This window comes from Papio anubis, chromosome 5 (genome assembly GCF_008728515.1).
Source record: "Papio anubis isolate 15944 chromosome 5, Panubis1.0, whole genome shotgun sequence".
NCBI classification, from domain to species: Eukaryota; Metazoa; Chordata; class Mammalia; order Primates; family Cercopithecidae; genus Papio; species Papio anubis.
Window position 1 is genome coordinate 88172431 of NC_044980.1, and position 24513 is coordinate 88196943.

Genomic DNA, 24513 nt, shown 5'->3' on the forward strand with positions numbered 1-24513 from the left:
CATTATGTTGAGCCATATGGGGGCTATAATGAAATGTAAACATGGATACTATGTTAAGATGCTCAAAATGAAAGGTTAAGATGATAAAATAAATATTTCAAAAACTACTACACATATTAATTGCCAAGTTAATTATCTCTATGTACTATATAGATACACTAGAGGCAAAAGAGAGAACTTCTGGATGTAAAAACCTGTTCTGACACTTCCACTCACCAGTTCTGTGATTTGGCCAAGACAATTAGATTTTGGAAGCATTGTTATATTAATTCGTATAACAATAACAAATTCTATTGATATCGCTCTTTTCAAATTGTGGGATACAACCCATTAGTGAGTCATGAAATCAATAAAATGAGTCAAAACCAGCAACTTTATTTTTTTTAATGGAATGGAAAATATCCATCGTTATCTTAGTTTCTTAAAACTTTCAGGGTTTTCTTGTACATGTGTGTATGTATATGTGTGTACAGAATCTGATATAAAATGTATGTCTTCATTTGAATATGGTCATAAAAGTCTGAAAGTCACTGTTCTATTCCAAATTGATAAGGGTTGCAGCAGATAATGGGTTAGAAGCTCTTGTTTCTGTAAGGATCTTTGCAAAGATGAATAAACATCTTTCTCTATATGCAAACTCCTCAAGAGAAGCAACCCTGTCTTACTAATATTTGTATCCCCAGCACTAGCACAGTGCTTGACACAGAGCCAGTTTTCAATAAATGATGGAGAAATGGAAATAGTTTAAGAAATAAGAATTTACCTACATTTTAAATAATTGATAGAATTTGGATACTTCAAAGAAGGGAGTAGGCAGGCATTTTTAGAATTCATTCTTTCATTTCCCAATCATATACTACAGCAGGGAAGGAAACCAAATAAAAAGCTTTCTACTTAGAACAAGAAGAGAATAAACTGAGTGGCACTGCAAAGCCAGGATGGTACCCCTGGTGCACTGATCCCGCCTCTACTGCTGTGAACAGGCAAAGGTTACAGGTCCTGAAGCCTGAAGCTGCAAAGATACACTGAGAACAACTGAGAAGGGCTGATGTCAACCATTTTCTTAGAAAATATAAAATTAGAAGACTGTAATTCATATTTCCTATTTTAAACAGGAGTATAGAGAACAAAAGTCAGATATTACTTGAGAAGCAGAGTGTCAGACAACCAGGAATTAAAGACATAAGCTAATCCCCAATCAAGCATCTAACTGCACATCCTGCCTTTAAGGACTGGGCCCCAGAACTTCTCAGGGGTTCTTCCAGAGAAATCAGTAAGTCACTGCCCTCTCTAAGCAATCTGTGCATCCCAGCACTGCACCAGGCAGAGAAGTTCGATCATAAACAAGCACAACGGAAGGTGCTCTGTAGCTCAGGGCATTCATGCCTAATCAGAAGCATCGAATGCTCTCAAATAAAGCGCTAAATATCTTACTTCATGAAACTGTTGGTAAAAATCCACACCAAGTCCTGCCATGCGGGACTTAAATGGGGAGAACCGTAGCTTGACGCATCTTACATTATTTCCTCCTTTGCTTTCTTCCTTGATTTATTGTTTGATATTTCTCAGGAAAGAAAGAAAAGAAGAATGAGAGCAAAGGAGAAAAGAAAGGACAAAATGAAAGAAGAATAAGGAAGGAAAATAAATGAAGGTTTCTTTTCTGGCAGGTATTAAGAAGGTATCCTGAAGAGGTGCTGGAAGCAAGTTTTCCCCCACCTGGAAGCAGGGCATGGCCCAGTCCCTGTGCTGCTTGGCAGATGTCTGCTGGCAAATCCAATCCTTGTCCTCTCCTTACCCATCTCAGACTGCTGGCTCTCTGTCAGCAAGCATCCAACTGGGATCAGCAATGGGAGGAGAGCTGGAAGGGAGAAGTCAGAGTACTTGGTACCTACTTCATTGGGTGACCCTGACAGCTGGACTCCTAACTACATTGCATCTTCTGTCCCTCCAGCCTAGGGGTAATAGTGACATTCTGCTGTTGCCAAACCCTGGGTTGCCTAGAAGTCTCTTTTTGGCTTCTTAGCTCTTCCACAGCTGTGTAACCAATTCCCTACATTATATTCTCTCTATTTTAAATATTCAGAATTATGTTTTTCTGACTAGACTCTGCCTAATAAACTTTTCGGAAATGCAGCTAAAAAGACAGAGAGAGGAAAGAGACCTGGGTTAGTTGCAGGGAGTAAGAGAAAGCAAGATGAGGTGGTGAAGCAGGATCCAAACCCAAGCAGGACATTTTAGGGCACATTTACATGTTGACTTTACATCAGGATGTATCCCGGCCCGCGGGATCGTCGAAGCAGGCCCTGGAGGAGGGAGTGGGAATTTGGGGGACAAGAGACACGAGAAATGGAGACAAGACAGTGCTCTGATCAAGTCTCCTTTAATGGCAGTAATGCAGTGCCTTATATACACTTGGAGGGGAAGGGGTTGGGCCAGAGGCGGAGATGATCTCATCGCAGAGGGCGTGACCAAGTAGGTATTGGTTTCTCTGGTCGAAGGTCATGTTGCACCTGCGCTGTCAGTTGGTAATTTTCCCGGGCGCGGGATGGTGCCTGCGCTACAAAGTAACAATTTTCGCGGCCGCGGGGAAAAACAAGTGAAGAAGAAGCAGGAAGAGCGCCATCTTTTATGAGGTATTGATACAAAAGAGAAACAACAAATCTAGGGAGGAGGTAGAAGGTGGAAAGGAATAGAGCTCGGGCATTTAATCATTAATTATTATTTGCTATGGCCGGGCCGCGCAGCTCCGGACAAGGATGCCCTTCACTTTATTGTTTTAACTTTAATGACACTATCTTGTTCCAATGTATTTTATGTTTACATTCTATTCATGACATGGGATTTTTACTTAGAGTAGTGGCAGAGTTTTTCTGAAATACATACATAAAATTTGTAAAGTCAAATTAGAGAAACTATTAAATAAATCTTGTGCAGGTGTTGGATATATGTGGCCAAAACTATGAATGGCTGGAATTTAGGAAACCCTGGCGTAAGAAATAATAATGTTCTTAAATAATTTCAGTACTGGTAAGGACATTTAACAATGTAACAAACCTGCACGTTATGCACATGTACCCTAGAACTTAAAGTATAATAATAATAATAAATAAAAAATAAATTAAAAAAAAATTATGGTTTGCCAGGAAATTTCCATCATTACATTACTGTCCTCAAACTCTCCTCAAAACAGATGTTGACAACAGTTTCTGGCTCAATTCCTTGTGTATATGCTGAGAGCTTGTGGGATATAGGCACTTAATGAGTACTAAAAATATAGTCAGAGGAGATGAGTAAAATTAACAAGATCTGTCTCATTGTACTTTTAAAAAAATAATTTTAATGTTAAAAAAACCACTTGCTACTATTTATTTTTTCTGATTATAAGGTATATAATTTATGATCTAGAATTTGAAGACAACAGAAAACTATTTTTAAAAAATCCCACAACTCTTTGATAAATGAATGCTTACATTGGTATTTTTTTATTTTTCAATGAACTTATATTCATGGATTATATACACATACAATTCATATCACGGTTTGTCCAATTTTGTGTTTTTAAAATTTCAGATTATAATGACCATTGTTCTATGCCATTAAAAATGCTTCCAATAGCAATGAGCACACTTAGTGCCCAGATCTTGTCATCTAATACTATTCTCAAAAAAAAGAAAACAGGAATCCTTGAAAACACGGCTATTTCTAGGACTAGAGCAGGAAATATATAAGAAGAGCCTGCGACTGGGCGTGGTGGCTCACGCCTGTAATCCCAGCACTTTAGGAGGCCGAGGCAGGCGGATCACGAGGTCAGGAGATCGAGACCGTCCTGGCGAACACGGTGAAACCCTGTCTCTAATAAAAAATACAAAAAAAAAAAAAAAAAAAAATTAGCAGGACGCAGTGGCGGGCGTCTGTAGTCCCAGCTACTTGGGAAGCTGAGGCAGGAGAATGGCGTGAACCAGGGAGGCAAAGCTTGCAGTGAGCCGAGATCGCGCCACTGCACTCCAGCCTGGGCGACAGAATGAGACTCCATCTCAAAAAAAAAAAAAAGAAGAAGAGCCTGCACAGTCTAATGGGGACCGTATAGAAGCAAGGAAGCAAGTGCTCCAGAAAACACACAAACACACACACAGAGGGGAGTATATCAAAGGGGGACTGGAACAAAATGAAAGCGTTCCCAATGGCCTGCGCCAGAGCAATCTGAGCAAAGAAATAAATACAGTAATATTGGGTTATAATCCAAAGTATAAAATAAGCCATTAGCCCACACTGATATAAATATATGATTGAATAAAGGGAGAGAACAGACAAGTCTGTGCTGAATTACAAACAATTTATGTAAATACTCAACCTTCAAAGAGATGGGACTTAACTTCTCACCTTTTAAGGATAAGCTGTGCATAGTGACTTCCCTCCAAAGACTACAGTATGGAAAAGGGAGTGGGGTGAGGGCAGGTAAAGTGCTGAATAACTTTACAGTGGAGAAACCTGACAAATGCTACCTCAGCCAAGCCATCAAGGTCAGCATTAACAGTGGTAAGTCATGTTGATAGTAGGTACCCTCGATGTGATGTGATGAGAATGGCACTTTCCCTTTGTGGTTTCCTCTCAAAGACCCATGACTCCAGTCTAATCGTGAGAAAAACATCAGATAAATCCCAACTGAGAAACATTCTATAAAATATCTGACCAGTACTCCTCAAACCTATCAAGGTCATCAAAAACAAGAAAAGTCTGAGAAACTGTCACAGCCAACAGAAGCTTAAGGAGACATAACTAAATGTAATATAGTATCTTAAGATAGGATACTGAAACATTAGGTAAAAACTAAGGGATCTTAATAAAGTAAGGACTTTAAGTTAATAATAATGAATCCATGTTGATTCGTTAATTGTAATAAATATGCCACAGCCATGTAAGTTATTAATAATAGGGGAAACTGGGTGCAAAGTACATGGGAACTCTCTGACCTCTATTTGCAATTTTTTCTTTAAATATAAAAGTGTTCTATATAAAAGTTCATTAAAAATGCTTATCAAAATATTTCAAAAACATTTTTAAATGATGCTCAATTGGTAGTGGTACCTTGTCAACAATTAACCCCTGAGGAAATGTCTGTCCCAACAGAGGCTACATACAGAACTGGGGGATTCAGATCCACTGGTACAGGTAGCTTAAATCCTGGAGCCAAAATATGGGTATAGCGTCCACCAGATCCCACCCCTAAGGCTGGTGACCTTGTAGCTATGGGAGCAGAAAATGAAGGCATAGTACAATTTCCTAAAGATGAAAAACAATATCATGCTCCCCTCTGTTTTTTTTACTACAGGGAATAACCTATCTACTAATGATCAGTACCTGTGTCTTTGTGTCTGCGGCCAAGAATACATTCATCAACTGGGTAGCCACCGCAGCAGAAGAAGCCAACCGTAGTCAATGTTGACTATGCATCGAGTTGCCAGAGGCCACAGGAAATAGACTACCTTGGAGAATCATCCCTGCCAACATTTCTGAATGGCTGTGTCACTGCCAATGGGGCCACAACAACAACACAACAATACTTGCAACCCAGCCTGGACTTCCTTTGACCAAAGGAAGAAATCTATCTTTACCCAAGTGAGACGAAAGATGAACTCCACCCTCGCCTTGTGTCAAAAGCTTTGGTATCCTGCCCAATATGCCTGGAACAGTATATATTGGGAAACTGCTGTGCTAGTGGCCAGATTCCATATAGCCCCCCTTTTGTCTGGAGGCCTTAAATGGCTCCTCTAATGTTACTCTGGGGTTTCTCCTGCCAGACAATTGTCAACACAGACTCCAAATCAACAACATTGCCCCCAGTGAAACACAATCTCTTTGCTACTTTAATAACACCTTAATACTCTATAATTACAGCAAAACCATCGCTGTACCCTGGTGAGGACCCTGTGGGTATGCAGATCCTACGAGTGGCAATACCTGCCCCCACATTGGATGGGGAGATGCACTTTGAGGTGGCCATTAATTCCATTCACCATCCGGGATAATACTCCCCTCCCCAGTAATCCGGACTCCCTGGTGGCGGTACCCTATCACAGTATTCTCCTCTGCCACCGGTACAATCCTGCTTCAGCGACAAATTAAAATATTAAGCTTACATGTAGAAAAAGCTCTTAATGACAGTAGCATTGGACGTATGTTGTTATCAGATGAATTTGCTCAGCTGTGTACTGTTGTGTTGCAAAATCGAATGGCATTAGATATGCTTACCGCAGCCCAAGGAGGGGTTTGTGCCTGACTTCATACTGAATGTTATGTGCCTATCCCTGACAATTTTCACAATATTACTCTCCTTGAAAAGCCATGGTGCGTGTGGTTTTTATTAATTGTGCTTTTAATTCTCCTGTGCTCACCCTGTATCTGTAATCTATATCAACTATGACTTCCCCATGTATCTGTAAGGGTATTTTCCTACAATTGAGTATCAAATTGAGGCCAAGTTTGGAGGAAAAGTTAAATATTAAATTCGAACTCAATTGAACATGACACAAACAATGGTCACCAAGTCCCAGAACAGGTTGTGTGAGCCACCTGAGGCGTTCATCCAGCGATGTTTCGGAGAAATCTCTATTTCAATCTATGTCTATATGTTAGTTATTTAAAAACAATAGACAATCGCAAAAACAAGTTGACCTTTTTGTATTCCTTGAGCCCAGTCACAAAAGGCCCTGGTGACTGGATCCCATGCCAAAGAACTCGTTACAAAAGAGGGTTCCAGACCACACCAAAGCGTCATGAGACCTCTCCTTGCCTGTGCACAGATGAGTGGCCGACTCTGGAGCCCAGGCTGTTGATTCCTGGTGAATCCTCCATAGTCTAGTGAGTGTAAATATATATATACATATATATGTGTGTGTGTATGTATATATATACTTTTCCCTTCTCCCCTTCCCATTGCAATTTGCTTTTGCTTATATCATTTGCTTATTATATCTGTATTGCCATATACTTGGGATAAAGGCTGTCTACCCTTAAAGGTACTGTGTGTGTGTCTTTTCTTCTCCCCTTGCACATTTCCAGCACAGAACAAATGACCAGGTAATAACCCAGAGGGTTTATTGTAATTATTTAAGCATTCCTCTGTTATTGGAAATGTGAGCAATTTCCAGTTCTTCTATTAAAACTAACAGAGTGATAAACAATTCTAAATATATTTTTGGTTCAATCCTTTGATGACGTCTTTGCAATAGATTCCTAGAAGTTCATTCGACTTTTTTAAAAAGTTAAAATAACACATATTATGCACAGGAGCTAACCCAAAGAAGCTGAAGTCCCATTAGACTGTGAAACTTTTCCGAGGTAAATTCCGTTCCTCTAGGTAGTAAGGAAAATATCCTAAATTTGTTCCCAGCCCTATTCATTGATTTCTGCATCCATTCAATAAATATCTGAGTAGCTGCTATGCATTAGACAAATGTACTGTTGGAAAGCCATTTAACCACTTTGAGACCTCGTACTCTGATTCATAATAAATACCAAATGGTCTTCACAGCTGAAGACCATTTCCTGATCCTTGAAATGAAGCAGTACATATATGAATAGTATGCAGTGGGCGCTTTATAATAATTTTCTGCAGCACTTGAACCTCCCGGCTATAGTGTGATTCTGTAGCTGAAAAAAAAAAGATTCCTCCCACATTAGCATTTGGTGATTTTTTTGAAATGCTTATTTAAAAATCTAATTTCTTTTCTGTAATAAATGATTTTTCGTAGTACTTGCAATCTCCTTTTAATTTTGTTGCACTCTGGTGCCACCTAACGCTCATCTTCTCTGGGATATCTGTGTTTCTTCATCCTTCTATAAACGTTATTTTAAGCCTGGGTGTAACGCTACCACAAAACTTCCCTTGATTGCTTCAAAATGTTCATCTGTCACCAAGCCCTTCAAAGTTTGTTGCCACTGTTTCTATGACATCTGATTGTTTCTTCCTAAAACTTACAGATCTCTTCAAGAAATTCAACAATGATGTCAGTCAGACGGAGTTCCTTGTAAATGTTCTCTGCAATGGAGATGTACATCTAGCCAATTTATTGGGGGTGAGTTGCGCTGCCCTGGGAGATACACCCATAAGGAAGCAAGGAATCAGGATTGGACAGAAGGAGAAGGTAACCCACAATGTGGTTTCAACTGAGGCGTCCTTCAGTCCTACAGGGAGCTCTGGGGCTGGGACTGCAGAGTTGCCCCAAATAGAGGCAAGAGGGCTGGGTCTTTATAGCCCCTCATCAACCAGCCACTGGCCACTTGGAGGGACATAACTTTGGGAGAGGCTGTGTCCTGAGGCCAAGGGCAATGCCTACTAGGGACACAGCTGTGAAGCCATCACAGTCCATGCCCCAGCAGCCAGGGGATGGGCCCGTCTCAAGATGAGGGGATCTGGGCAGAGACAGGTCAGCCTTCACTAACTCTTCGCCTGTTCATTTACCTTCATGAGTCGAGCAGAAATTAAGGGAATCTAACTCTTGAAAATCAATCCTACAATCCATAAACATTTTTTGATCACAGGATCACAGGTGATTTCTAAGAGCACACAGTTCATTTCAACTGTGAAATGGCTAACCAAGCCAGCACCTTTTACTCACATCTCCAAGCACAGTACCTCCCATAAGGTAAACACTCTGTAAACACCGTAAAAAGATACCAAAAGTATCATTATTCTTAAACATTACACCCATTTTTAGGAAATGAGAGGAAATCAGACATAAAAATAATATGAAAGGACCAATAATGAGATAAAGATGCCTAAATCGGTTCTCAGAACTAAAATCTGAGACAGGACTGCATGGACAGTTGTGTGCTTAGAAGATTAGAAATCAATTTAGAATATCTCTATTTGAGAAAGTGATTATCTCTATTTAACCTTGAAAAATAAATTCCCTGTAAACATAATTGTAGCAATGTAGGAAATTCTCAGTAGGATTAAAAAGTAGCTTAATTTAAAAACCTAGAAACTCAAAAAATTGTGGCTAATTAACCCCTTGAGACATTATTTTAACGAAATATCAAAACTCTTCAATAAATATTAAAAAATTAAAGTTTATTTATGTCAAACAATGTCATCTATCCCTAATTATTCTGTATACTACTCTAAAAATTAAAAGCTTTTTCAAATAATAGACAAATCATATATTATTCAATTTGATTTCGCATTTATGGGGCATTTACTATGTGCAAAGCGTATATAAAGCAAAGGAAGTGACTACAAGTGACTCCTGCTTAGATCTTCCATTTTAAGATGTGACAGAAAAATTGTGCAAGTGTACGAAGGCTAAGCCTTATGAAAACATTATCTATGCAGTGCGAGCAGCTTCTGACTTCCTGAACTGGGGAAAGTCCAGAGTTCATTAGGAAGCTGTGTTTACTGTCTTCATTTGCCCAGAGAAGCAATGTCACTAATGGGAGTTGGTTTGCAGATGAGATCTCCTAATGTACTTCTAGCAGCTCCAGCCCAAGTTCTTGGAGCAAGAAATTATGAGGGACAGGAGGGTGGCAGAGGAGAACATGGCAGTTTCCCATTCCCTTGCCAGACCCAGAGCCATTCTTCAGCCAAGCTATGGATCAAAGCAAGTCTGTAGTTAGCATCTCATGCCTCCCTTCCCAGGCACCTCCATTCAAAGCTCCACTACTTTCCAGCCTCTTGTCACCTCCCCCATACTAAGTCCTGTGGCACCCATCCAGGCCTAGGTTGCTGCCACAAATTCTACAAATTGAGCTAAATCACTTCCACCCACGCCCACTGCTCAAAATTTACAATGTTCTATCCAGAAATTAGAAGGCAAGAACCTAGCTGAGTTAATTCATGCTAAAGTATAAATGGTCATTCCTGAAGGCTCCAAGAGACACCAGTACAATGTTTAAAGATACCTGCTGCCTCAAAAGTGGAGATGAACGACTATCAGAAGTGGAGTGGAGGAGAATAAAGAATGTATATTGAGCATTGCCACGTGCCAGGAACTTACATTGTACCCTCATAACAGCACCATCAGGTTGGTATGTTATTCCCCCAGTTTTACAGAAAAGAAATGTGAGGTTTACAGAGGTTAAGACTTACTTGAGTTCTGGAAGACAGTCTGCCTCCACCTCTCTTCCCCATGGGCAAAGTCAACCAGTCCAGTCTCCACCCAGGGGCAGGCAACTCTCCTAAGCCATTCTTCTCTTGCACTGTTATCTTCTCTTCTTTTTTATCGAAACCACAGATCCCCTTAAAAAACCATCTTCTTGCAAAATGTGATGACAGGGACAGTAAAAGAAGCTGAGGCAGCAATGGGTGAACACTACTAAAGCATATTTGTATAATGAAGCTGCTTGCAAGTGGAGTGCGGATCAGGAACTGTTTATATTCTAGGCTCTGAAAGGAGGAAAAGAGGATGGTAAGTGGATTTATCCCTTGAGCATCAGTATTTACCTCTCTAAAGTATGTTTTCTAAGTTCTTTGCTAAAATTCTAGGACTTCATTAATGTGATAGCCTTTAGGTTAACTCAGTTACTGTTATTTGTACCATAGCTAACTTTAAAACTAGTCATCTCATTAGTATGGCTTTTCAAATACTAAAACCCATTCAGGAAGAAAAGCATTAAAAATCTAGTTGATATACACTTTAAAATTCTATACTCTATGTTCATTTTATATTGAAAACACAGGAAAACAGTCTCCCTCTCCAAGGCAGTGCTTCAGACCAGCAGCTGAGTCCAGTAGCTCACAGATAGATTTTCTGGATGGCTGATTATTCATCTTCCCCACTGCTGCTGACTGACCAAACCCCACATGAGCACTGCACCCCACGTGGGCACTGGAAATATCTGCCTGCCCAGAGCAATCTGATTTGCCTTTAAAGACCCGCCTCTCTCCCACTCTCAGTCCACCGTGTTTGGGTTGAATGCCCCTCACTTCTGGGTTCCAAAATACACACATAACCTGCCCAAAGCACCAACTGGCCACGGTAGACACAGTGAGGGTCCAAATCACTCCCAATGTCACTCACTCCCAAGCATGGTCTTTCCCATGGGTGGTCACAGCTGTGAGGAAGATGTGTGCCTAGAGATGCTGAAAGCCGCCAGTAGAGAGTCTGCCTGAGAGAGAAGATGTCCAAAGCCAAGCAATTCTGGGAGAAGGAAAGAAGGAAAGGTGGCAGAGGGTGGTGGGGTAAAGACAGAGACCTGACGACTGAGGCCTGGATCCAGCCTGCCCTGGGTCTTTTCAGCTGTGGCCAATACACTCTCCTTTGAAGCCTAATCAAGGAAGCGTTGAGCTCCTATATCTTGCAATGAAAGGCTCGTGAACAGCCCATCCCTGATGCCTGGGCTCTGCTCCATCCATCCCATTAGACATCTCCATTCCTACCCAACACTCTTCAAATGTTCCCAGTATCATGTGGGGAACTACTGTGTGCCTCTTTAGCTCCCAAGCATGGCCTAGCTGGCAGGACATGAGGAGTCAGCCCCAGCAGCAGCTCAGTCTCCTTGGCCTTCTTACACCAAGCCCAAGCTTCAGTCCAAGAGGTGCTCACATTCCACCCTTAGCTCTACCCAGCTTCCTTTTCATAGGCTGCTGCCCCAAGCAGAGAATCGGGCTTCCAGGCAAGGAGCTATAAGTTAGGCCTGTGGTTGGCTTATTTTAAAGGAAGCAATTGTTTGTGCGCCCATTTATCAAACTCCAGAGTGCACAAGCACAGATCCATATCCCTGTGAATCATCCACCTCACAGGTTTGAGAACTGTCCTCAAACAAAACTCTTTCTTCATGGTGATTTCAGACTGCAGGCTTCTACATTTTCCAGCACTTTTATAAGATGGCCATGAAATCAATGAGAAGAAGTGAACAGAGAGCTGAGAGTACACTACTGCTGGTGCAAACCAGACCAATTGTTCAGGTAGTTGTCGCAAATGAGGTCATTAAGCCTCTGTATTTATCTCCCAAGACACAGGGATCCCTATGGTTTTATTTACTTAAAAGTAGAATGTCTGTGCTACCTGGTAGTGACACTTATGTTTTACGTATATATGCTACCTCCCCATCTAAGAGAAAAAATCTCTGGAGTGCAGGAGTATTGGGTTTCCAGAATCTAGAACAGATTTTCAATTTCTTATGTGTGTAGGTGGCAGTCGGCAAATGTTGACAACTGAGGAGGATAATCAGAGAGAGCTTCTATTAGATATCACAGCCTCTGGTAAAGGAATCTCGCTTCTCAAAGGCTCAGACCCAAAGAAGAGTCTCATATAAGAATGCATAAGAAGGAAACAGAAATCAACTTCTAGGAAACAGAACCCCATATTAACAAGAAACTCCAAATTTGGGTTCCCCTCGTACCCTGGTCTGTTTGGTAAATGCTGCAGGCTACAGCTTCCTTTTTATTTCTGGACACGTCTAGACCTACTCTTAGGAGGCCAGTCTACAGATTTTTCCTCCTAAAATCAATCCAAGTCCCCTGCAAGGTTCTAGGATAAATAAATATGCAGGCCATGGTTGAAATTTCAGAGACTCAAGTTTTAACTTTTATAATGCTAATGAAGCCATCTAATTTCATAAGAATTGTTACTGAGTCTTCCTTTTACCCAAGGGTATTAACTGAGAGCTCTGGAGTCCACGGATTGAAGGTCATGAGTTTTCCTCCTTGAGGAAGAATGCACAATTCTGGTTTTGTGTACATTTCGGTGGGGAAAATACCACAACCTTTGTTAGTTTCTGAAAAGGGTTTACGATACCCAAAATAGAATTAGAATTACTGTTTAAATCTGTTTACTGTTTGAATAGCATAATGTTTACTTGGTTATGACTCCAGTAAAATACTACATGAAGAACAACAACAAAAAGACTACATCGCATTTTTCCATAATAGCAAATAAAAGAATATGTAGGTTGTTGATACCCTTTTGACTTTGGTGTGGCTTCTGTCATTGAAAATTTCTACTAGATGCTATTTCCTAGTCCAGATGGCAGTAATGCTTGAGTGCTTAAAGCAGTCCATGCTCATATTGGTCACTGTAGTAGTTGGCTGGGGAGGTCAACGCAGAGATTGGCAAACCTCAGTCGGGCAGGGGTTGGTACAATTTCTGATCACTCACATTTCCTAGATGTGCTAGAATCTATACCTTGAGCGTTCACAGAAGAGCAAGTAGGCTGGCTTATGTTGCCACTTCAATTTTGATTGTGTGACAGACTACAGTCTCCATGAAATATTTTGACATTTCCTTCTTTTCCCTCCTATAACATTGCATAACAAATGTAATGGTGAGCTTTTACACACTTTAACTTTTCCTTCTTGCTTGAGAACATTGCTGCAAATTTGTTTCATAAATACGAATATTGGCTATACATGGAAATATAAAATTCAGATTTTATATCTGAGAAAATATATAGGAAAATACATAACAAATTAAATCCACTTTACCATGCTTTAGATCTGTTCAACAGAAAGTCTTCCTAATTAACCCATGCTTATGTTAACAAACAATACAGATTTTTAAATGTACAACTCCTTATAGAACGCTTTCCAAAGTTTTTCATTTTTTCCCCACCCTAACCTCAGGAAAGAAGTTGAAAGCTCCTGAAAATGTATTTTTTATAATTTACAGTCGTAACATCTGGATCACTGAGCTTTATCTAATTTTCGTCTCTACCTAGGCTCGGAAATGTGCTGTCTAGGAGAAATATCTCCCCTGAGCACTGATAATGAGACATTAGATTGCATTTCTTGCCTTCATTTACTTTCCAATAGTACTCAATAAAAAAGCAATAGGAAGAATGAAATGGCATGTTTTTCCAGGGGGAAAGATACTTTCATCCTCTAGGTATTTCTATTTTTGTCGACATTTTTTAAATACCATATCCTAATAGGGAAAACATAGCTCCAATCTACTTCCCTATCTCTTTACAAGACAACTTTGTGAGTACAGTGTGGTTCCACACATAGAAGCAAAGGAAAGCTATTCCCAGACCGAGGACATGAAGTCTCCTGAAGATGGTTCCTCTCTTCAAGGCTGAGCATCCAGGCTCTCAAAATTGCTTCAGTGCTTGCTAAAGTCCAAAATCTCCCCACGATCTGCAAGGTTCTGCATAATCTGGCCCCTGCCACTAATCCCAGACCCATCTCCCCCAACACACGCACACCTTCCCTCTTAATCACCAAATCCCCACTGTCCAGGCAATCTTCCTCTAAGTACCTCCTGCTGTGGTTCCCTCTGCCCAGAACTGTCTGCCACATCCCTGACTTCCCTCCACCCTGAAGAAATCTGACTAACTCCTATTCATTATTTTCATTTGATCCTAAATGCTTCTTCAGGGAAACCCAATCTGATCCTCCCTCTCTCAAGATTGGGTTGAGACTACTTATTATACAATTCATTCCTATAATTCTCTGTACTTCTCTGATTTAGTTATCACAATTGTAATTGGTAACAATTTGCATATATTTTAATGTAATGGATGTTTCTTCTATAAGATCGTAAGCTCTATGTGAGTAGGAACTGTCTTATTATCAAGGTATTAACAAGATACCCTGTCTACCACAACATAGATATTTCATAAATATTTGAGGAAGGGAGAAAGAGAAAGATGGTTACTAAAATCATTGGTATTTAATTGGAAGGAGATCTTCCAGCTACACATACATATCTGGGATTGGTTTATTATATAGAACATTTTAACTGCATATTCTCCCCATTCCAAGACATCTGGAAAACAGCTACAAGACAACACTCATGAGCAGATTTAGGGGATCATTCAAGGTGGTGGAAGAAGTTATAAAGTTATAGGAAATAGTCACAAACCTTCTTGGAAGGCCAGGAGGTTTGCATAGCTTCAGTAAAAGATTTGGCTGAAGGCAGCAGAATTCTCTTAAAAACTTAGGGCATAGATACATAGGAATGTAGAGGAGTTTATCTAAATAGCTTGTTTACTCATGTGGTCCTAAGACCAACCTTTGATCATCTGTGGATACATCACTGCTCTCTACTAGGGAGGTTGGCGATGTTAATCACCCTCTGGTAGTGTTTACTGGAGACTTTTGTAATTTAATCTGTACTAAATAAATGTGAACTTCACCAGCTTATCGGGACCAAAGCTGCAGACTCAGGCAGCAGATTCCCTTAGCTGCACTGACAGGCAAAATATCTGTGTCAGTGTACGTCTTTCATCCATCGCTGGGTCAGGGTCTGCAGGTCAGACCCAGCAAGCAGACCTAGCAGCTTTTCAGTGTTGAAGAAAGCCAACTATAACATAGCAGTTAGACTCATGAGTTTTGGAGTCAGTTCTTAGGTACAAAATCTGAGCTCTACTGTTTACCAGCTGTGTGACCTTGAGAAATGTCCTCACTTTTTCTAAGCCTCCACTGATTTATCTATAAAATGAGGCTAAGAATTCCCACTGCTTTATTGTTGTCACAAAGATTAAATGAAGTAATGTCTGCAAATCCATTAAGACAGCAACTGGCATAAGACTAAGATTTGCATGCTGATATTATCATTATTAAGAAACATTAGAAATTATGCCAAATTCAGAAGACATTATCTCATATCTTGCTTTCTCCTTGTTAAAGGAATATATCCCAAATGGACATCTTTACAAAACAATTAAGTGTTCAGAAAAGAATTTGTTTTCCTGTCCAAAGATCATAACTCCTAGACTAAATACAGAATATACAGCATTATTTTTCAGAGGAGCTTAACAACATGATTTGAAGTCATGATATGTGTATAGAACTCACAAGAAGAAAGATCTGAAAATATTCACTATGAGGTCTCAGAACTGAGCCAAACATAAACACACCAACCCATTCTCATTCACTGGAAACTTTTCTCCAACTAATGGTGGCACCTTCCTCTAGCCTTCTCTCCAAAACTGTGGAGAGACCTACCAGCAAGGCTGGTGTTAAGGGACAGTCAGACTCAACCACAAATCACAGGTTTGGGCACCAAGCATGTATCTAGCACTAGTGTGGTAATGTGGCCTCACCAATGGTGAAGCAGTGGGTAGCCTGGAAATTATGGCGTTGGTAGTAATCAGATGTCTGTCAATGTCTAGCTTTGCCACTTACTAACTATGGACAAAACCAGGACTGCCAAAAAGTTACTTAGCCTCTCTAAGAATTTCCCATACATAAAATGCAACTAACAATATCTATTTGTCGAAACTGCTGTGAAGTTTAAGTGAGACAATGTACATAATCTATAAATGTTTCTTTGAGATGCTGTATATAGAATGCCTAAGAGACAGATATATTTCATTTATTTCCCCTAAAATCATGCCTTTCAGGGGAGAAGAAAGTAGAATGATAGAAACAAGATGAGGCTATAGAATATAGGAAATGAAAAATTATAGAACTTTTAATGTATAACATATGTCTAATAATAGTATCAATAACAAAAATAATGATGGTGATTTAGTGGGGTGCCTGGTAAGGAATAATTTTTTTTTTTAAGTAGAACTGTCATTTAAAAGTTGCTAGTTACTTGGGATTATATTTTCCTAAGCTGGGTTCCTCAGGCACAACCTACTTTAGGCAGCCTATTCTGTAGTGTTTAAAGACACAGACTCTGGTGACATAGACCTGGGTCCATCATACAGATGTATAACTTTGGGCAAGTCAGTTAATCGCCTGTGGTTCAGTTTCCCCATTTGGAAAATGAAGAAGACATCAACCTAAGTGTTGTAGTAAATAAATCAGTTAATATATATACAATACTTAGAATAATGCCTAATACATAATGTTATATATGTATAGCTATTATTAATATCAGTTATGAAGTGTCATTTTTAAATGGCACCGGGTAAGAAGCTCCACATGTTGGTTGGCCTCAGGCCAGAGGTGAGATGGCACAACTGAGCAAACAGAGCCCAGCTCAGGGTAGGCTGGGGAGGAACTCGCAGGCAAGTCAGACCTCACCTAATGCAGCTTTAGAAGATGGACTGCAGGCCGGGCATATTGACTCATGCCTGTAATCCCAGTACTTTGGGAGGATGAGGCAGGCAGATCACTTGAGGTCAGGAGTTCGAGACCAACCTGACCAACATGGCGAAACCCCATCTCTACTAAAAATACAAAAATTAGCCAGGTGTGATGGCAGGCGCCTGTAATTCCAGCTACTTGGGAGACTGAGGCAGGAGAATCGCTTGAACCCAGGAGGTGAAGGTTGCAGTGAGCCGAGATTGCACCACTGCACTCCAGCCTGGGCGACAGAGCAAGACTCTCTCAAAAAAAAAAAAAAAAATCATATTGTGATTTAACAAAAGTTAATTCAAAGACAGGGTAGTAAAGAGCAAGCCCTACCACAATAGATAACACAATAAATATGTTCGTGTACACTTACGCAAAAGCAGCTCACGCAACACATTTCTGGCACCAAATACAAATGAAATTGTCTGAAACTCACATCAGGCATATACTCCTAGAAAAAGAATAGATTTTAAAATATGAAATGGGCATTTGTAAATACACCATTCAGGATATAATCCAGATATAATTAAGAGGATGAAGAAAGTAATAAAATAGTGTAAGAAATGTTTTTCAAATAGAGCCACTGAGAGGCATTAGCATGGCAACATTAACAGAAAATAAGACATTACACTAGGCAGCCACCCACCACCCAGGAAGGCTCTGCTGTCTCAGACCAATTTGTTCCTAATTCAGTTATTTACCAGCTCTCATTCTGAGGTGATCTCAAAAAATGAGATTCTTGTGATTATGGGAATATATCTTGTGATTATGGGAATATATCTTGTGATTATGGGAATATATTTTTATGATCCTAAAAGTATTTCCCTTCCTCAAATTAGAAAAAAAATGAACTATATCAATAGAGAAACTCACCAAAATGCCTCCCTATTTTTTACCTGTAAGGATCAGTTTGTGAGAGTTAAGTCAGCCCATGCTTGAAAACACTAATGATTGATATTAGTTATTGTGACACCTGGGTTTGAAAGGATTAAGGGAATAATTCAATGAGTGCTCTCCCATGGTGGCTATAAATATGATATACACTTACAGGAGAATGACTATCCTACTGAAGAAAAGGCATTTCTTATATATCATAGCTTTAATATATATTATATTATATATAATATAAGTAAAACATATATAATATATATTTTTATATGGCACTCTTTATATTTATATATATTTTAAATTCAAAGTAAGATTATTCATTTCCTTTGTAGAACACACATGATAGTGGTTTACTAACCACAAATGCCATCTTCCAATTGTTTTTTTTTTCTCTTTTGCTGAACTAGTTTTTGTGCATCTATTCAGACTAGATAAACTAAAGCCATTTGTAAAGATTATATCATCATTTAAATGTAATACTATTACTTTATTACTATTAAAGTGGATGATTAAATTTAGAAGTGGAAGAATGCTGATGTTCTTCTGGTTATCTTTGACTCCAGTGAAAAATATTGTGTGCATGAAAGAGTAAGCACGTGCATAAACCATGCCTGGTAAAGGTATCCTCTGTGTGTGTGCATACATGTGTGTAAGGCATATATCAAAGCAACACAAAATGTCACAAACATCAAAGGAGTCAATTATTAAAATTTTGCCATGAAAAAAGATATTTTATAAAAGCTACTAATAAAAAAATTGCCTGACTGTCCTTTCTTTATTTTCCCTGCTCATTTTCTAAGCAAAGAAAGAAAACTGATATTATAGCTGAAAGGTAAGCCAGAGGGCACAGAAGGAAGAGCCAAGACCTAAATAATATACCGCCTGGATTGTCCCACAACACAGTTCCATAGGCTAATCATCCAAGTTATCCAAGTCATCCAAGTTATACAAAGTTATCCAAGTCATCCAGTTTATACAAAGATTCTCTTATGGCAAATTGCATATAGTTCTTCCTCATTCCTGGCAAATGCCCAGTAGGAAAAACTTGAAGTCAAAGAAAGTGAAAATGCCAGATAAACAATAGGTATAAATACACTTCAAAATGCTTTGTCTTCCTTGAAAAGCCCACAGGCAGAGAGCATGCGGCCTGAGAAATTCTGCCAACTGCAGGTCTCCCTCCCATCTCTGACTATTCCCTTCTGTCTTATTCTGCTGATTCCCACAGAGAAAGCAAGGAAATAACAAAAGCATCAGCCTGAGTGTAGAACATTTTGCTGCATAGTGGGCCAAAGGGAGCAGAGAGAGGCTGAGGGGATGACTCAAATGGTCAAGTCTTTTTTTTTTTTTTAATTGAAACTCTGTTGAGTTCAACTGGTGTATATACAAGGCCAGACAGGACCAGGCAAAGTCACAATCACAGCCAAACCCCATTACTGTTCCTCACCTGAAGCTTCCTGTAAAAGTAGAGGAAAGCAAAGAAGAAAAGAGAAGGTGCAGCCCATGTCTGCTTCTCAGCTAGAGACACGTGGTCCCTGCTGATTTGGGGGCTTGGCCCTGCAGGGCACAGGAGGCAACTGTTCTGTGGCAACCCAGAGCTTGTCTCTAAAATCGCTTCCAATCCCAAAAGATATTTTGGAAAACACTTGGAGTTCCAGTGTGGTGTGGTGAAAATACTATTCAAAAGCAACTATAAAAATAGCTAAATTATTCTTATATCAAAATCAACTTTACATTTCAATATAAGAACAAGAATCAGATATGGCCTAAGAGTATGGATAGAATATCATTTCTATTTTGAGAGAATATCTTTTGGCAGTTTGCAGAAACGGACCATTTGCCACGCACAGATCAGCCTTGCACAGGAGAGAGGATGCACATTTTAACACATTTGCAGCACACTACCTTGATCAAGAATCAAAATTTCCAGCAGAGCCCTTGGATCCCAACCTCCTTCATTGTAACTATTTCTCCAAATATGTAGCCACTCTGGCATCAAGCACCATAAAAATTCAGCTAACAGGTATATGTAGGAGGTGTTCTTGTTTTGTCTGATTTTTAAAACTAACATGTTTTACCCTTTCTTTTGCTCTATTAACACTCACTACTTTCAGTGCCTGACACTGCACAAAAAAGAGAACCATTTTATTCTGAAGAACTCAAAATAACTTAAAGAATAGGAGTTATTACAGTAAATAGGTGACAATCTGACACTTAGGAGCCTGGTACCCTCAGCCATTCTGCAGAAATGCAAACCCAAAACTCAACTCCCACCCAGGGGGAAAAAAAAAATGTTTCAACAAAAGCACCTCTGAACAGAACTAGGAAAAATCAAAAACATAAGGAAAGGGGAAAACATGCTGTGATGAACTCTTTCTACTCCCCCTTCCCTGAATATTCAGCCAAACCCCTGATCCCACAAATCTTTCCATCTTTCTGTCACCAAGGTCAGAGCACGGCCCAATTGCAGGCTCTCACTGAGACTACTGAGGCCTCCTCATGGTCTCCTGTTTCCACGCCAGCTTCTCCCTCCTAAGGCTCAGGTTGACCCAGTCACTACCCTGCTCAATTGCCTCCAGGGTTGGAGAGTACATGTCTCAGCCCTCATATCTGGCCACCCCTTCACTCTCATCTTTATTCGCATTACCCCTATGCCCACACCCTAGATTTCAGTCCCGCTACTGACTTCCTATTTTTTGCATACACAGGACACTTATTTGCCTTTGTGCTTAGTCAACAGTCTGTCACCATTTCCCTATGTCCAAATCCTAATCACACTTCAAAACTAGGAAGTGGCCGCCAGACAGAACACCCTCAAACTGTGGCCACCAAGTCTACAGACCTCCTTGCATCAATGTCCACACTGTCTCCTTCCATCTGCAATGAAAGAGGGGTGCTTCTTCTGGCTGAAGGCTAAGGGAGACCTCCCTCCCGTGGCCTGTGGGACCCACCCCAACACATGTACTTAGGAACTTTATCTCATCAATTATCCCCCTTTCTCCTTTATCTTTGACCTCTCCCTCTCCATAGGCTCCATCAACTCACTCAAGGTATCTCCATTTATAAAAACCTTTCCATGGCCCATTTCTAACACTTTCTTCTTCTCCCACTACTGCTTTCTTTTATCGTCTGTATAGAGCCAAAGTGGTTGGCCACTCTCCCTGTCCCCAGCTCCACAATTTCCACATACCCCCCAACCCACTGCATTCTCACCTGCATCCCACCACTCATTTCTCCCGGCTGGTGAACTCAGCCTATTAGTTTGTAAAATGTATTGACACCTGCGTGTCGTATTGGTACCTACATGTATTGCCCCAGACAACACATGCTTAGCACTTGCCCAGCACTTGGGGGAAGGGGAAGGGGGGAAAGGAGAAACCAGATATGACCTCTCTGAGTCAGAAGTTCAAACTGACAGCTAAATTCATGCCAGAGATATATTTTATTTAACCTATGATGCTTTTAAAAATATATGATTTATCTGACAAAAATTCAGGAATCTAAAGACTTCACACAAAAATCTGGGATTTGGCTTCTATTAAAGGATCTAGAAGCTCTGGCAATAGTTTCTTTCCCGGGTGTCAGTAACCAGCTGAGAAGCAGCTGCTCCTTCAAGGGGGCAGGGGCTCCCTGGTCCACCACGGCCCCACCAAACCCTCTTGGCCCCTTGTCTTTATTTTGGTGACCCCTGTGGGCATTGGAGTTTGGAGTTTGAAATCCCTGCTTTAGATCATTTGCATCCAATAAAAATACAAGTATGAGACACATATGTAATTTTACTTGTAAAATGAGCTTTAATATATTTAATTGAACCTAATATATCCAAAATGTTATCCCAACATGCAATCAATATGAAAAGTTTACTAATGGGATATTTCATATTCTTTTCTTTGTACAAGTCTTCAAAATTCAGTGTGCACGTATGCATTTTACACTTATAGCCCCTCTCAATTCTAACTAGCCATGCTTCCAGAGTCCCATAGCAAAATGTGGGGAGCGGCTGCCACATGGAACAGCACATCTCTGGATGCTAAATGGTTCGTTACAAGAATCAGATCTTGCAAGCAGAGAAAGTCAGGATGAGAAACAATATTAAGGAGAAGGAAGAAAGCAGGCAGGAAGGACTAAGAAAGTGGGTGTGGATGTTAAAGACTAGACATGTGAGATGTTTAAAATTAGAAGGGAAAAGGGCAAGGACACAGAGACAATGAACCACGCTCAGTGAAAAATCTGCTCTAGTCTAGTCCTCCACGGGAGAAAAACATCCTTTATAAGCAAATGCAGTTGATGGGCAATGCAAATTTTCTGGAGGGAGGATTTGGGGTTTTTTTTAACTAGGCTCAGCATTAGACAGGAGGGGTCAATGTAAATATCACCTGGCCACCTGTCTGAATTCCACTTCACACACTTGGTATTTAAGAGGCAGCAGAATGAACCAGGCTAGTGAGGACAGGATTCTTGGTCAATATTGGGATTATTTATTATTATTATTATTATTATTATTATTGACGGAGTTTCACTCTTGTCTCCCAGACTGGAATGCAGTGGCGCTATCTCAGCTCACTGCAACCTCTGCATCCCAGGTTCAAGCGAGTCTCCTGTCTCAGCCTCCCGACTAACTGGGATTATAGGTGCCTGCCACCACGCCCGGCTAAATTTTGTATTTTTAGTAGAGACAGGGTTTCACCATGTTTCCCAGGCTGATCTTGAACTCCTGACCTCAGGTGACCCACCTGCCTCGGCCTCCCAAAGTGCTGGGATTACAGGCATGAGCCACCGTGCCCAGCCAATATTGGGATTTTAATCTGAGTCATGGCTAGGAGTAAAGGGAAGATAAGAGACTTTCTTAAATAATGGGTTTGGGATGCAGGAGAAGTGCAGGTACAAAAAACAGGTCAAGGAGATGGGTCAAGGAGAAGTAGCAGTGAAGAAGGAAGGAAGGTATCTTGAGCCAAGATCCAGGCAGAATTCAAGACTCAGAGGCATAGCTAAGTGAGGATGTGTAGGCAGGAATCAGGAATCCAGATGTGTGGGTGCAGTGTCAGAGGCCAGAAAGGGAGACTTGGGTGCAAAAAATGGATACCCAGAGTCAGAGTCTAATACCAAGAACTATATCCTTCACCCGGAGACCTCAGAAATAGGATACTTTTCCATCCTCCATGGGAACACAATATGGCAGTCACTTTGTAGGTGCCACATCCTCCCTTCACCAGACTTTAATTCTGGTTCTTTTCTGCCCAAGAATCAGAATTAAAGTCTAGGCTGGCAAAAGCCAAGCTACCAACTGGGGGAAGAGGGGAACATCAAATATATCTGCCTGGCTTAAAAGGACTTGGAATCGAGAAGGCAATAATATCATTTCACAAACATAAAGCGATTTTGAAGCTTTTCCAGAGGCCTTATCTCTGAACAGTTCTAGCCCATCCATTCATCCCTTCATTCATTGTCACCACTTATTGAGTAGTCTTCCCCTGAACTGTTTTACAATACCAATTCACCAGGTCAGTTGTACTAGGGCTTGCCAAATTCTATGCCAGCAGAGCTGGCAAGGCAAGTGAAGGTGGTTCAGGCTTAAGCAAAGTAGGTTCCTACTGTTAATGCTGAAGAGGCCTTTCTAAATGAACCCAGTGGGATTAGGAGGATACAAAGATCCTAAGATGTCCAGAGGTCCACTTGCCTACATTTGTTGTAATTTTCCAAATTGGCTAGCACCCAAGAGAACAGGAAATAAGGCTGGTATAAAATATCTCGAAAAGACTTCACTGAAGAGAAGAAAACTATTCTCTCAAGAAGACACTAGGCAGGACTTTTAAATATCATTATATTACAAATATAGTTTTCCATACTGCACCCATACTTCAGTTAAATACAAATATTTGGAGACTTTAGGGACATTGTGGCCTGATATTCTGCCAGGAGAAAAAAAAAAAGTTTCTAATGATAACAAACTGCTACATATTAGAGGGGAAAATGTATTTGGATAAAATCTTGAATTGTTAGGGATAGTAAACTTCTCACTTCTGATTCATAAAAAGCACTATGAGTTAGAAGAAAAGGTTGATGGTGAAAAGCAAATTAAAATGGCACATAAAGTTAATGATATAGAAGAAAGCTGTATCTTCAGTGGTGCCAACAAATCAAAATTTACAAAAACTGTAAAGACTATTTGTTAAGTGAACAAATGACTTGAGAAAAGGGTGCCTCTTCTTTGATTCAATAATTAGCTTTACAGAAAGGTAAGCATGTCATAAACAGGTATGGTTTATACTCTAGTTTTATAAAAACATGCACGTTTATATAAAGGAAGTTGTAGGATAATATCTACTCATTCACATTAAACAAACAAGCAAAGCCCAGAATGCAAATAACGACCCTCAGTTATCAAGAAATGGTCTTATTTAGGATGCTTGACTTACTGAGGCAGGGAAATATGTGATTTTTAGTAAGTTTTCCAGTAGCAAAAAGCAATTAAAGCAAATGTTTCAAAAAATTATTTTCAAGCCAGGCGCGGTGGCTCATGCCTGTAATCCCAACACTTTGGGAGGCCGAGGTGAATCACCTGAGGTCGGGAGTTCGAGACCAACCTGACCAACATGGAGAAACCCCGTCTCTACTAAAAATACAAAATTAGCTAGGCATGGTGGCACATGCCTGTAATCCCA

At 40.2% G+C, this 24513-nt stretch overlaps 1 protein-coding gene across 5 annotated transcripts in view; it reads right to left on the minus strand.

The window, feature by feature from the left end:
- Window positions 1-24513, minus strand: part of LOC116274928 (multiple C2 and transmembrane domain-containing protein 1) — a 366664-nt gene that overhangs the window by 336456 nt on the left and 5695 nt on the right. For 2 of the 5 annotated variants that reach the window (XM_031666308.1, XM_031666309.1), the window contains exons 2-4: window positions 17340-17417; window positions 11019-11138; window positions 10088-10384 (exon numbers count right to left, since the gene is read on the minus strand). The exons of 2 other annotated variants lie outside the window; for them this stretch is intronic. In XM_031666308.1, the coding sequence (XP_031522168.1) occupies window positions 10088-10384; window positions 11019-11138; window positions 17340-17417 (495 nt within the window). The remainder of the gene's footprint in view (window positions 1-10087; window positions 10385-11018; window positions 11139-17339; window positions 17418-24513) is intronic. One more of the 5 variants, XM_031666310.1, reaches the window with a different exon arrangement.